Raw genomic sequence first — 15,490 nt, 5'->3', positions numbered from 1 at the left:
CACATTCAAAAGACATGCACACACCTGTCCGAGAATTAGGAAAGCTCTCCCACCCCCTGCACTCCTTATTAAAACATTACATATCAAGGACAGGAAATTCAAAGTTGGCTCTTTTCCCTAGAATTTGCTCCATGTCAGAATGTAACACAGACAGATATCTATCTCCAAAGCCAAATATTCTTGTCACAAGACATGGGCCAGTATCTTTCATCTTCAATGATTTCTGTGACTCTAGCATTTAACTTACAGCCTTGGTTTTGCTCTTTGCTGACTTCACATTAGCTAGCTAGGTCTCTGCTGGGCCAAGTCCTTTAGCATCATGTTTGCTTAACCTACTACAGAGGAAAGAAATGTTTGGTCTTGCCCTAAGTTATAGGGAATCCACCTGGTTACTGAGAAATGGATGCTTCATTTTATTACCTACATTGATGACGATTACTAACACACACCTGGAATTTCTGGGGTGTGACCAAGTATGCAGGGCAAATGTGAAAATGAAAGAAAGTAACATCAGAATAAACATTCTGGATTGAAGAGCAGAAGCCTTTCTCTACTGTGGAAGTATTTGCCATTTAAAATAGTACAATCAGCAATGCAGAAATGTTAAGTGAATGATGGTGAAACCTCTTTGTTAAAACATGTTTTCAAACTTTAGCAGCTTCCCTCACCTTTGAAAATAAGCAATTAGCCAAACTTTTTGGGAACAAAAGCAAAAAGCTAGGGCCCAGTCTTGCAAAAAGTTGAGCACCGTGTTGAGAAATTGAAGGCACTAAGGATAGTCCTGCAAATAGTACTGGAAAAGAAAAGAGTTTTATAATTTCCTAAATATTCTTTAGCTAATTCTCTCTCTGAAATCATAGGCCATTATATGCAGGGTCCCAATGCTCATTGCATTTGCTGCCTGTTGTATTCACAGGCACTTTCAATTGGCAGGCATAGTTCAGAGCAACAAAAGGAGAAGGGAAATAGAGAAAAAAAATCAAAGGCTGCTGACTTTTTAACTGTTAAATGCAGTACCTCATGTAACAGAGCTTGAAATGGTTGTAGCTGCTGTGTGGACCAAGATCCAGTGTAGTCCAATGCACAGGGTGATCTGTTGAGTATTGTGAGCCATGGGTTCTCATCCTAGCTCTTCCACTAGCCTGCTGTGTGACCTTGAACATATTGTTCACATCTCTAAATTACACTATAGCAGCAAATCTTCAAGCTCACACTACAGTACTAAAAACAGTAGCATAGCTATTCCCACTAAGGCTAGGAAACCCTGCAAGGGGGTGGATCTCAGAGTCTGAGTAGAAGCATCTCTGTAGCTGTTCTTATAGGTGCAGGCTTGGAGACACATATTTGGTAGTCAAGTCCTTCCCCCCTGAGTTTAGATGTATACTCAGTGTTTTAGTTTTCCCATCTGTAAAATGGGGAGAAGCCAATCTCTATCCACAGCTCTCCAACAGAAGGTGAGCATTATAAGAGTTAGATACTCCTGCAGCTTCAACTCTCAGAAACCAAGCTTTTCAAAATGTAATACAGTTATAAGCACACAGAGTCAAAAAGAGATTGGAAGGATGCCCTATATGGATACATCTGTTATCCCGAAATAGTGTTCTGTGCATCTTAACAGCATGCCCATTATTTTGAAATACATTTGAAATAACAGGCTTCATATTCCAGCTTCCTGTAAACCTCATTGCATGAGGATTAAGAAAGATGCTGGAATAGGGATTTATTTTGAAAATAGAACTAAATTTCTAAATAAGCTATACAATTTGCATAGCTCAAATTGCATAGCATATTTCAAGGGACGCGCTACTGTGTACATGTACCCTATCATATTAATGGGTCTTCTCTTGCTCTCTTTAATGGTTATTGCTGCTTGTCAGGATTGTGACATTACAAACTGCATCAAATTGTATTTTCCCCCTCCTCCACACCATGTTTCCTATTTGTTCATTATTACCAGTTACCTTAGGGGCAAAACCGTGTGAAATCTAATTGGATTGTTTTAGAAGCTCCTCGTTTATAGTTTAAATTTGTGGAAGTGTGAATGAAGATCAATATTTTGCTCTCCGTTTTCAGGTATAAAGCAAAGTAATTTACTATTCAAATCTGATTGTAAGGGAAGGATTTTCAAAGAGTATCTCAGAGAGTGCACTGCAAGGTGAAGTTATGATTGCACAATCTCTGCACCATGGCCATGTATTCAGTACCTTTTAAATGCATCTATTTCTGAGAAGCACATGGATGATTATTTTCAATACAAATACAGCCAGTTCCAATGAACATCACAATTACTCCCAGCAGCCTGTTCTACCCACTATACTTAATGTAGTTTGGTAACTGAACACCTTCACATAGAAATTGTAAGGTCTATGCCAGTGTTCCCTGTAAGCTGAGCAGCTGCATGGATCCCTGAGCCTCTGACTGAGCAGGGCTGATTAATAACCTGTGAAACTGCTGCCACACAGCTTAGAGGGAACACTGGTCTACACTATGTGCCCCTATGTGTGTATAAAAGATGTGAGCTGATGTTCTGACCACCCTTTATATACACACATCATTGAAATGCCTCTGTTTACTAATTGGGTTTACTTTTACCATCCTTAGGCCCCAGCCTTGCCAAGCATTTTAAGCACATACTTAAAGTGTGTGGTTGAGCAGATTTAAGCACATGCCTTTCTGGATTTGTGCTGGGTTCTGTAGTTTAAAACCAACCAAAAACAAAAAACCCGCAGTTGTCTTGATAGATGACTAGAGCAGAGGTCAAGGCCCTACTGCAGCAGATATCAGCCTTGTTTTTTAAAAATGTGACAAATCTCTAAAGGAGTATGATTTTGTCATGAGAAAGGAAGGGAGAAAGACTCAGTGGCTACATCTAGACTGCATCCCTCTGTTGACAGAGGGATGCAAATCAAGCACGTTGAAATTGCTAATGAAGAAGAGATTTAAATATCCCGCACTTCATTAGCATAAACATGGCCATTGCATTTTTCGAAACGGAGCTTTTTCGAAAAAACGGTAGTCTAGACGCAGATCTGTCGAAAATAAACCCTTTTTGAACAGATCCTGTATTCCTCAAAAAATGAGGTTTACAGGATGTTGAAAAAGGGTTTATTTTCAACAGATCCGCGTTTAGACTGTCGTTTTTTCGAAAAAAATCTCAGTTTCAAAAAAAGCAGCGGCCATGTTTATGCTAATGAAGCTTGGGATATTTAAATCCCTGCTTCATTAGCAATTTCGACAGGCCTAATCTACATCTCTCTGTCGACAGAGGTGTAGTCTAGACACAGCCAGTGAGACTACTGGTAACAGCAAATGGATCAGCCCTAATGGTAGCAAACCCAGAACTTCAGAATCGAAGAGTATTTCAAGCAACTTTTACTTGCTTATATTTACAAAGTGTAAATATGCAGGATTACAGGATTAGATATGCAGGATTACAGAAAAAGAGATACTAATCAATAATGCTTAAACCATTCCACAAAATTAAGCGTCAGTCATATACAATAATCAGAAGGCTGCTTTGCTTTTAAGTTTGAAGTGTCAAATAAATATGACTTTTTCATGAGTCCACCCGTGAAGGGGAGAAGGGAAGAAATTGGAGAAATTTGCTAAGATTCAGAACTGTAGCCCATTGGCCGGCAATGGCAGTCCATCGCCAAGGAGAGCTGCGAGTGGCCATACCTGCAGATGTGTAGGTAAATAAAGCATACGGTGGCCTGCCAGGGGTTAATCCTCGCAAACCGCCTCTGGCCAATGGGTTGCTTATTGCCCACCCCGATCTAGAAAGGTGATACTCAGACTCAGGATAATCAACCCAAACTTCCCCTCAATTTGATTGTAGAATTTTAACCAGCGGTTCCCTCACAAATCACCATTCCAACACATGACTGAAATGCATGATGTATTAGAATGGCTCTTTGGTGCATTATTAGTGTTTCTAGCATGCCTTTACTGTGCATGATATATCCTGTGTTATCAACATGATGAAATACTGATAACAGTACAATGCCAGCATTTTTACTAATGCACAAGAAGCTCATATCTTACTTATGAAATATTTGGTGCTCTTAAATATCTCCAGTGCTGAAGATTCCACAACCCCCCTAGGCAAACCAAACTTCCTAGCTGTCAAAGTGGTTAAACACTAGAATAAATGGCCTACAGAGGTTAAGAACATAAGAACGGCCGTACTGGGTCAGACCAAAGGTCCATCTAGCCCAGTATCCTGTCTACCGAGAGTGGCCAGCACCAGGTACCCCAGAGAGGGTTGACCGAAGACAATGATCAAGCGATTTGTCTCCTGCCATCCCTCTCCAGCCTCTGACAAACAGAGGTTGTGGAATCTCTATATTTAAGGTCAGGTTAGACAGACGTCTATCAGGGATGATTCTAGATGGTGGCTGATCCTGCCATGAGGTCCCTTCCAGTTCTAGTACTCTTTGATTCTATGACAGATCAGCTAATGCAAATAAATGGTCCGTCACTGTCCTACCGAAGTAAGGCTATGGTAATAATCAGTGACACTTGCATTTCATCCAGTTCTACACAAGTCAGACAAGATCTATTCTCTACAGCTTATCTAGTGTCTTTTCCTAGATCCAACCCTAAAACCAAGAGTTTCCAAAGTGGCATGTAAGCTGGGACCTCAACATCACTCACATTAAATGAACCCAATTTTGAGAGGATGGGTACTCAGCACTTTTTGAAAGTTAAGTCTCTTTCAGAAGTTCAAAATTGAGCATTCAGAAATAGAAGCATTGAGGAAAATGACATCAACCTATCACGAAAAGAAAAAGAAAGTCAATGCTTGCTGCTCTCTAGCAGCCAGGATCACCACAGAAAGGAGCTCAAGCTGCAAAACCAGAGCTAGCTCTCCAACACCCTTGAGTTCACAGTGGTCAGAGTCAGGTATTTGCTTTCATCCTATTCTTGGTTTATAATGAAATGAGGACCTCATAGGCTCCTTTACCAATTAGACAAGGAACAGCTGTTAAGTGCCTTCTATTTTCTTCAAACCCCTCATCCACCTCACTGGGTCCTTGTCTGATTAATAACAAGGTTACTATGTGCTCCTTATTGCTTACATCACATATAGGAACAAAATGTACCTAAGCATGTTAAATCCAGGCATGCCAACACTAGTCAGACAAGACACGGCTGTGCAATCATGGGCTCTTCAAGTGATGAAAGAATAGGGTTTGTTTTTCTAGAGCAACTTTCACACTCAAGTGGCAGAGAAACAGTGATTTCAGATGGATTGTGCAGTAGCTAATCAAGCTACAGCAACCATTGCAACAGCTCACAGGCAGCTTTGGGGCCTGATCCTGCTAACATACATGTTTGATTAACTAAATTCTGTGGCATTGAAATCTGCTTCCTTGAGCAATGGCCAGGCTGGAGTGGAGTTCCTCAAAGATTGATCATGAGACAAATCTTATTTGATGTTTTTATTAATGACCCTGGCACAAAAAGTAGGCACATGATGACAAAATTTGCAAAGGACACAAAGTTGGGAGGTATAGAGCCAATGTAGAGGAGAACCAGAATGTCCCTACTAAGACTGGACTACCTTGAAAACAGGGTAACAGAAATGCTATGAAATGTAATAGTAAAAAGTGAAAATCAATGAATTTAGGGACTAAGAACAAGAATTACTGGAAATAACAGAGGTGGAGAAAGACCTGGGTGTGTTGGTCAATCACGGGATGATTATGAGCCACTGACATGATGTGATCATGAAAGAGGCTGCTAATACCCCTAGAACCGTGGTCACCAACCAGTAGATCACGAGCTACGGGTAGATCTCAGCAGCTCTAAGAGTAGCTCTTGAGCCCTCTCTGAACTGCGCACCTGCGCAGTACATTTACATTAGATTTCCTCATGTAATGTAGGCGGGACTTCAAGGAAGGGGCGGGGCAGTAGATCTTCACCTGTTCTGAGACTTAAAAAGTGATCTTGGGTGTAAAAAGGTTGGAGACCACTGCCCTAGAGGATGCTTTAGGGCAGGAGTGGCTAATAAGCAGCCTGCAGGCTGGATGCAGTACAGCAGGGTTAATCCCTGTTAGGCTGCCAGATGCTTTATTTTCCTGAGCGTCCGCAGGCTCGGTTGCTCACAGCTCCCGTTGTCTATAGTTTGTCGTTCCCGGCCAATGGGAGCTTCGAGATGGGGTGGTCCAGCCCACGCCACTTCCCTCAGCTCCCATTGGCCAGGACCAGTGCGAGCAGTGAGCAGCCATGCCTGCCGATGCTCATATAAATAAAGCAACTAGCAGCCCACCAGGGACTCACCGGCAAACTGCATCCATCCTGCACACTACTTATTACTCACTCCTTCATTAGCATAAATATTACCAGTAGAGAAAGGAACATGTTATTACCCTTAAACAAGACACTGGTGATCAATGTTTCCTTTAAGATGGGCGGCAGCACAGGTGATTAATCAGCCCTGTCCAATCACAGGCTCAGGGCTCAATGCATGGAGCTGACTGGGCGGTACTGATTAATCACTTGGGAAGCTGTGCTTCCACGCACCTTAGAGGGAACACTGCTGGTGATACGTCATCTGAGACAGCACACAATTCCGGTCTCCTATGTTTAAGAAAGATAAATTCAAATTGGAACAGGTTCAGAGAAGGGCTAGTGAAATGGTCAGAAAGATGGAGACCCTGATTTACAAAAGGAAAGTTAAGACTCTTATCTTGTCTACTCTAACAAAAACAAAAGCTCAGGGGAGATATGATGGCTCTCTAAAAATACACCAGAGGGATAAACACCTGAGAGGAAGAGGAGTTATTTTAATTAAGGGCAGATGCTGGCAGAAACACAAGTGAATATAAAATGGGCATCAACAGGTTTAGGTTTGTAATTAGACTAAGGAGCTTGATAAGTTTATGGAAGGGATGGTACGATGAGATTGTTTGCAATGGCATGTGGCCCAGCCGCTTCTGCTATTGGCAAATGTCTCCAATGGACAGAGATAGAACACTAGATGGGCAGGGCTCTGAGTTATTACAGAAAATTCTTTCCCAGGTTTCTGATAGATAGGTCTACCTCAGTGATCTTCAGTCTTTTAAACCATAAGATCACTTTTTCAATTTAAGTATAATGTAAGATCTACCTCAAATCCAAATACTCTTGCCCCACTTCCTTCCAGCCCTTTCTTTGAGGTCCTGCCCCTGCTCCACCCCTTCTCTGAGGCCTCATTCTGCTCACTCCATCCCCCTTCCTCCACCCATCCTCACTCACTTTCAGCATGCTGGAGTAGCGGGTTGGGTGCAGGCTCTGGTCTTGGGCCAAAGGGTTCAGAGTGTTGGGAGGGGCTCCGGGCTTAGGGAGTGGGGTTGGGGTCCAGGAAGGGTTTCAGGGTGCAAGCTCTGGGAAGGAGTTTGGGTGATGGGGAACTGATGTCTGGGGCAGGAGACTGAGTGCAGGAGGGCATTCAGGACTGGGAGAGGGATTCAGGATGGAGGATCTGGCTGGGTACCAATTAACTGAGACGGCTTCCAGGTGGTGGAGCAGAGGAGTTAAGGGAGGCTTACTCCTGCCCTGGCCCTGCACCACTCCGGCTGGGGATCGCAGTGGACAGACGAACACGAACCTGCCCCAGCCAAGGGACATGCAGCCCTCCCCCAGTTGTTCCCGCTGGAGCTGCAGTTGCCATGGAGAAGCACTTCTCACCTGGCCCCAAGGTGCTGCAGAGAAAGTGGGTTGGGACAGTCCCCTTTCCACAAGACAGCCTGCATCCTGATCCCACATCCCCAGACCCAGAGCAATGATTCAAATGAAGCATGTACATTTCATTTACTTTTACAAAAACCAAAAATTAATTGAATTAAAGACTCAGGCCATGCTGGGTAAATCTCCTAGACATATTATATGCTGATTTATAGAATGTTTTGAATTTAGCAGTAGGAAAAAATATCCTATTGGATCTCTTACTTAAATCCTCAACTATATGTTGGCAACCTCCATTATTTCTGAAACTGAACATTATTTTGCTAATAGCCAAGGCAACTCAACTCATTCTGCTATTAAACAAGTTGAAAGAACTGGTAAAAATATTAAATAACCTCTTCTACGAAAGAACATTATTTTATTATTCATCTAATCCCCATGGCAGTGTACTATATGGTGCTACTCATCGACCTTCTGGACGGTTGGTATTTTAATAATTCTTCCCATATTTAAGGCCTTATTCTGGCTTTTCTTGAGCTCTCAACTTTCCCTCTGGGAGCTAAGGCACACATGTACCATGATGATGAGCTCAGTATAAAATGATTGGTGGAGACAGACAGCAAAAAAGGCAGAACTGGGCCCTAAATATGCTTACTAGATTCACCAATCTATATATTTTAAGCAGATCACACCTCAGTGCATAATTTTTGATTGCTTCAGACATTTGTTTCACATGCACACACAACTGTGCTGGGCCACTGTTTTGTTGGCCATAGCAATGTGGAAAAACTTTATTTTTTAAAAAAATTGCATTTATAATGTAAGCTTAGCATCTATAATGTAAGCTTAGCATCCAATTCTGCAGTTTGCTGCTCAGGCAAATAGTCAGTGAGACTACATAAGCCACTAATACCTGCTTGTGTGAAAAAGGCTTTGTAGGACCCTGGGTTTTATTCACACCATATTCCATATTTAACTACACACCATATATTAATTCAATGAAAGTGTAGAATATTCCCCTATAAGAGAGAAAAAGAAACCAGAAGAAAGATGACAATCTCTTTAAGCAGCAGCATAGTGTAAGTTTACTTTACTGCTTATTAATAGCATGATTACTATGCATTGTATTATCTGATTGATACATTTACAAAAACAAATTTTCAGTTGAATAAAACATGATGATAAATTTCATATGCAGTTCTGTTAGTATCTCCTATTTTGTTTTTAGGCATGAACTGTGCTATCAGCCTTGCTTGGAATAGCTGTCTGCTTCTGGCTTATACCATTTTAAATAGCTATTTCTCATGATTTCACACATGCAGAGAAATGGACCATGTTTCCTCTACCGGGACACACACATTTACAAAGCTGCAGCAACACAGCCCCTCCCTTTCCTTATTTTGTAAGGAATTAAATTGTGTGAGCCTTATGAAATTACTCCTCGCTGATATGTTTTGTGCTCTGGCAGCAAATTTACTATTGATTTCTGATTCAGACACTGTGGAATGATTCAAACTCCTCAACGTATCAGCTGAATAACCTTCAGTTATTCTAAGTGCTAAATGAGTTTAGTTTAGAAGATCCATTCTTTCACAAATTAGGGACCCAATTTTTGTTTGACTTGAATAATTTAAATCAAAGAGCTATAATAGGCCTCTCCTGTTTAAATTATTCATTGTTTGGTATTCTTCCTCTTTATATTTTGAACACATCCAGGAAATGTCTGCTATGCCCAGGAAATGTGTAGTGCGTACAGTGGGGGAAAAAGCATTAGAAAATAAAATGAAGGTCAGGTCCAGATGAGTTAATGACATGTAACATATTCTCAGGTATTGAGAAAAAATTGATCCCTATTGCTAAGGGCTACTTTCTAAACTGGAGCAGCAGCTCACCCTATGTCTTGCTGACCTTGGAACTTCATGCAGGGTCAAATGTTCATATAGATTAACTGTTCTTGAATAATTTATCTGATGCGCTAGATACAAATCTTTTTTCTAACACGTTTCTTAAATCTGGGCTATCTGGACAGATTATCTTCACTCTGGTATGTGAAAATTCACAGGGTAGCCTTTGTTTTTCCTACACCCTCCTTCCCCACCAGTCAACACTGACATCAGTCATCCTTCAGGGGTTCAAAGTGGCAGCATAAAGAGAACTCAACATTTTGATACTGTTGAGGCAGATCGACCATTAACTCAAGCCAACAGATCCTGTAGCCGACTAAATTAATGGAGGCTGGGTTTTAGAGGACAGAAGCACAATGCCATGGAAAGAGTGCATATCAGGAGTCGTGATAAATGCAGTTTCAGCAGAGGATTTCATATCTCCATTTGTGGAATTATGTTTTTAAAATGCAAACAAAATACTGCTGAGAGGCTAAGAGTATCAATTGTTTTGGGCAAAATATATCCTGCCCAAGTTCTGCCATTGAACCCCCCGCCCACACACTCACACAAACAAAAATATGACAACATAATTTTAAACAGTCAGGACCTTAATACTAAGGAAATTCTTAAGTGTTATAAGAACACTAAACTGCTGAGCTTCCTTAACAAAACACAGTTATGCCAGGTTCATTCATCTCTCAAATTGCATTTGCTTTACACTGGCATTAAGGTCAATAACATTTCTCCTGATAGTCCTCAGCAGGAGTGAGGTGAATTGGACGTAAATATTTATTTTTAAAATATATGGTCCTAATTTTCCAATCTTGTCTATGCCTTGAACTGCTGAGCAATCATTTACACCATTATTCAGCCAGAAACTCACCAGCAGGAATGTGGGGTGAATGAATTAGACAGGAATCTTATTTCCACTGAAGCAAATAATATTTCTACAACTACACTCTGAAAAGTTCTTTAGCGGATGCCACCTTTAATTTTATTTTTCTTTCACATTTTTTTTTAAAGTCAGTGCCAGCACTCTTGCTGTAATAAAACAGGCATGAGCTTTCAGACAGGAATTTCAGCACCCATGTCCATGTTAGGTACTACTCCTTTCACTAACCAATAGATGAAATCAGTAATATATTCTCAGGGCCAAAAGGATGGAATAAAAGAGTTACAGGAGAGGGGACAAGTCAGATCACAAAGAAAGTGATGGCTGCCATATTTGGTAAACTAGACATCTAATGGTACATTTGAAATTCAAATAAGAGCTTTCGCTTTAAAAAGGTGGGGGCAGGATAGCTAATGCAAACAGATGAAGACACAAAAAAAGCACAGGGTTTAGCCTCTGTGTTTAACAATGCACTGTGCCACAAGGTGTGACCCTCCAGGCCCCAAATCCCACCCCCCACATCGATTCAGTTCCATTGGTGAGCGGTGCAAATATAAATACACACACGGTGTGTACAAGCACTAATAAGCATGTATTTAATCAAGCTCCCTAAGACAAGCCGGTGCCTGATGAGAATGTCAAGGCGAGGTGCATCCCATCCCCTGAGGGCCAGGGAGGCGAGGAGGGAAATCATTAAGGGCTCATTATGTTCGAATTTCACAACACTATCTGCAAGATGGACTCTATCACCCCCTTGCTCCATCCAAGGGAGAGGCAGCGGCGGAGGCAGGCCCCAGGCAAGAGCATGCGGATCAGTAGGGTAACGGCTGCTGTAAGAATCAGCACAGCGGAGGGCAAAGGGAAGCGAAGCCACATCCTCGGCGCGCGCGTGTAAATTAAAGCCCAGCATCTCGTCTGTGTGTGTGTAAATTAAAGCCAGCGTCTGTGTGGGAGGAAGGGGGGGTTAAAGCCAGTGTCTCCGGCACCTGCCTGAAATGTCACACTTCCAGGTGGAACCCACCCGCAGAGACAGCCAGCCCACACAGCGGAGAGCGAGCAGAAAGCATGTCAGAGGGACACACACACACACACACACACACACACACACTCTCGCGTGCACAGATGCTGGCCGCCCAGCAACGGGGGATATGACACATCTGCTGTGCAACAAGCCCGGACTTGGCCCCACATTGCCCCACGGACACCAAAAGCCGGCTCGGGATCTGCATCCCACCCCCCTCGGCAGCTACGTGCCGAGCACACACAGCCCTGGGGGGCAACAGACTATGTCGTGGGCGCTACAGACAAGCAGCTCACAGCGGGCTGGTTCTCCAGCGCGGGGGAGGGGAAGCGGGGGAGTGACAGGTTGTAGCGAGGCAGATTTTGGTTCCCCTCCTTGGATCTTCAGAAAGCATCTCACATACACACACACACACACACACACTGCTGCTCTGTCTCACACAGTGTTGCTCTCTCACACACATACACACACTGCTGCTCTCACACACACGCACGCGCACCCATAGCTGCAGCCGAATCACACTGGCAAAGCCGAAGAAACTCCCCCCCCCCCCGCACCCCGCTTGCATACAATGGCAAACTTATCTCCACGCAAAGCCATAAAGCGCGCGGGGTCAGAGCCGGGCGGGCGCAGGGAAAGGGAATTGCGGGTAGGGTTGTTTTGCTCACCCTCAGGGCTGAAAGATCTATCTCATCCAGGCTCCGAGCCGGAGAATCACTCGCCATGTTTACTTCTTTGCCGGAGAAATTGACCAAAGATAGAAAGTAACCGCTGCGCTCTTCTGGCTGGATCCCCACCTGGGTCTATTTCACTCCTCTCCTCATGCGGGGGTGGGGATGGGAGACACCCCCACTGCACACCGAGGAAAAACACGACACAACCAAAAAATAAAGCCCCACTGCAAAACAAAAAATCCCCCAGCAAACAGTGCCTGGGCAAGTCTTCCTCTGCTTGCAATCCTTTAGGTAGGGAGGGCGAGGCCAGTGCAAAGCTTAAGGGCGATGCTGGGGAGTGGGTGTATTTAAATAGGACATGCTTTTTGCTTTTCTCTGGATGGCGGCTGCATTGGCTGCTGTTATAATGAGACACATCAACTCCTCCAGTCGGATGGAGAGAGAGCCACAAAGTGTCTATCACGGCTTCCTGGGAGGAGTGAGTGTCACGAAGTGGGTGTTGCCTTTCCTCAGGAGAGAGGCAGCATTTCCATGCCATGTGTGTTTGCACTATCCTGCTGGGAAAAGAAAGGTAAAAACTGCCTGGAGCTGGACCCTGCCGATTTCTGGACTTATAACCCTGAAATTGGACCATCAAAATAAAGGCTGTCACTTCAAAAGAAAAAAAACACACACACACTCCCACAAACACACACATGCATCTAAATTGAAAAACAGTGTAGCTGTTCCTGCTTTAAGAGCAAAATCTGGACCCTGATATAACCCAGCCCAATAACACGGGGGGGGGGGCGGGGAGAAATGCATAGTATCTGAGTACTGTTGCATTCAGCCAATTTTACATGCTATATCCCCAAGTTTTATTGTGTAAGTAGAGAAATAAAAATGTGGTCCCCCCCCCACATCCCAGCTTTGTTGCAAACTGATGAAACAGATCTGCAAAAATGTGCATAGGGCACTTGGTCCTGCTAGATTCAGATAGTTCTGTTTAAATCCTAAATCCAAGAATCCCACCACAAGCCATATAGAGAACAATAGCTCCCCACATTCCATAGTAAAAATTCAGAGCCATTTCTTCCAAAAAGCATCACAAATATTTATCCGCTGGTTTCTTCCATTTTTGGCCCCAAACCCTCTAATTATACCATTAACAGACTAACATGATACCACTCCTTTATCATAAGAATTCAGCATTCACACCTTCTGGTGCAGGTGAAGCCACTTTCTGCATATTAAGTTTGTACAATTTGGGGGCTGGAGCCAAAAATTGCCAAGACACAGAGGCTTGAATCCAGATTTTTGTAGCACTCCATGTTTTCATGATGACTTAGAGTCTGAAATTGTTAGGTATAGAGAGAGTGACTACACTTACTCTCTGTCTATGCCATTCAACATGGAGTTGAGGCCTAAAAATGGATTTGAGCCAATGCAAGATACAAGATGGGGGAGGATAGCAGTGCTCTAGCTCTGAGATGTGCCTGTGACTAGATTTTTTGTTTTATTCGATAAGAGCAGCTAGACTAGATGTAGTGTATAATTTTGGGTTTGGGGACAAAAATCAGTAGAAACTAGCAGAATCTAGGAAGATCCAGCTTTTATTTGTTTCCTTATTTGTTATTCTCTACCACCCCCCAAACCTGGTACATTCCTTGTATTTGTTGCCTCAAGGAAGAATATTATAGAAGATGCACTGGGGAGACTGTCAAACTTCACAGGTTTGTGCGGGAATATTACAAAATGCAGGTCCGTGAAGTGGCAACACAACCACACAATAATGTGTGTGCAGGACAGCAGTTGGCTATTAATTGTGCTTTATGGATTAAGATGCTCTTTGCACTACATTTTAGTGCAAACAATCATGCAATTGACAGAAAGGCTTGTTGCCTGCAGCTAGTGTGTCAAGGGCTTTGTAGTCTGAGACGCAGCACACACATATTACCAGGAGTAATTTGGGAAGCAGAGCTAGTCAGTAGGTTAGCCTAGCAAAACAAAGCCTACTGAGTGAAATTTCCCTATCAGCAATAGGCTATCATAACCCAGTTGCAGATCCAGGGGCAGCCCCACCCCACTTTGTCCCCTCTGTTCACGGTCACTGTGCTGTCTACAGAGTGAATACCCTGCAGGGAAGGAAGTTCAGAGCTCTAGAACTGAATCAGTCTTCTTATCATTAATAACACTGATCACAGAGTTCCTGATACATGCAGAGAAATGGAGCAACAGCGTCATCAACCAGTGCTGGTCGTTAGAGCATTTTTTCCTAGAAAATTTCGAGTGCAAAGCAAAATATAATTTGTATAATTGAACTGCCAAATGTCTCAGGTAACTGAAATATACAGAAGTATAATGTTCACAAGCCTGTTTAGTGGTGCAGTGATGCAAACGATCAAGGTTTCCAATACAAGAATAAATAAATCACATGTTGCAAAAAGATTAATCTCTGCTGACATTAAAAGGATCTAATTTAACTCAAATCTTAAAGTAAGGGGAGAAAGGCTTTTACAATATCATGGAACAATCAAATTATTGCCATGATTCTCTCATTCTTTTTCAACAATGGAATTGTCTTTTAAACCTAGTGTTGTTTTTATTGGTTGTAACCTATACATTGCAATGTTGCACTAACACATGAGAACCTGAAAGCGAAATTGGCTAGAAGCCAATAACAAACAAAAATGAAAAGAGTGCTACTGTTTTCATTGTTCTAGATGAGAGAAAGGAAAAGAGAAAAATGTATGTTTAATATTCTTTCCATTTAGAGAAAATAAGGTGTAATTTATGAAACAGTTCATGACATTTATTTTTTTACATGTATAGAGATTAAACCTTCAAGCAGGCATGTTAGCATGGACACCTGCCACAATATGATGTTGTGATGTTGGCAGAGTGACTTTCAGAATTGAGGCCTATACAGTAATTTGTCTTTGAAGATGTAAATATAGAGAGCCAATTTATATCAACAACCGAATAAATAAGCGAAATTATGATAGTTTATAGTATAGTGAAAATTCCAATTTCTTCAATGCACTTCAGTGTGCAAATTGTGGCTCTGGTCATAATGAACATCTGCTGATAGGATGTTCTGCACAAAGAATTACTTTACTATTTGTGTGTGTTTATAATATCCAAATCTGTGGTCACTTTACGACTTCAAAATTATTATAACTGTGCTATGTACAAAGGCTTGGTGGCAGTGGACATGGAATCCAGATTGCAGAAACTTATGATAGCTAGGAAGCGGCCATCTGAACCATTTTATTTTTTAATGCAAAATGCAATTTCTGCAAGATCACAATTTTCCATGGAAAAATTTCAGTTTTGTTGGCAATTTGTGATACTCCATCAGAAAAAT

At 42.3% G+C, this 15,490-nt stretch overlaps 1 protein-coding gene across 11 annotated transcripts in view; it reads right to left on the bottom strand.

Annotated features, from left to right (window-relative positions):
- TNIK (TRAF2 and NCK interacting kinase) overlaps positions 1 to 12,616 on the bottom strand; it is a 353,730-nt gene extending 341,114 nt beyond the window's left edge. For 5 of the 11 annotated variants that reach the window (XM_075937947.2, XM_075937948.2, XM_014572383.4 and 2 more), the window contains exon 1: positions 12,139 to 12,615. In XM_075937947.2, coding sequence (XP_075794062.2) covers positions 12,139 to 12,195 — 57 coding nt within the window. In that variant the 5' untranslated portion in view covers positions 12,196 to 12,615. Of the gene's footprint in view, positions 1 to 12,138 lie in introns of all 11 variants that reach the window. The other 6 variants (XM_014572378.4, XM_014572379.4, XM_075937944.2 and 3 more) reach the window with 2 other exon arrangements.
- Positions 12,617 to 15,490: the final 2,874 nt, after the last annotated feature.

Source organism: Pelodiscus sinensis, chromosome 10 (genome assembly GCF_052426305.1).
Source record: "Pelodiscus sinensis isolate ZL-2025 chromosome 10, ASM5242630v1, whole genome shotgun sequence".
Taxonomy (NCBI): domain Eukaryota; kingdom Metazoa; phylum Chordata; order Testudines; family Trionychidae; genus Pelodiscus; species Pelodiscus sinensis.
The sequence above is the reverse complement of the archived record's forward strand: the minus strand, read 5'-3'. Positions and strand labels throughout refer to the sequence as shown.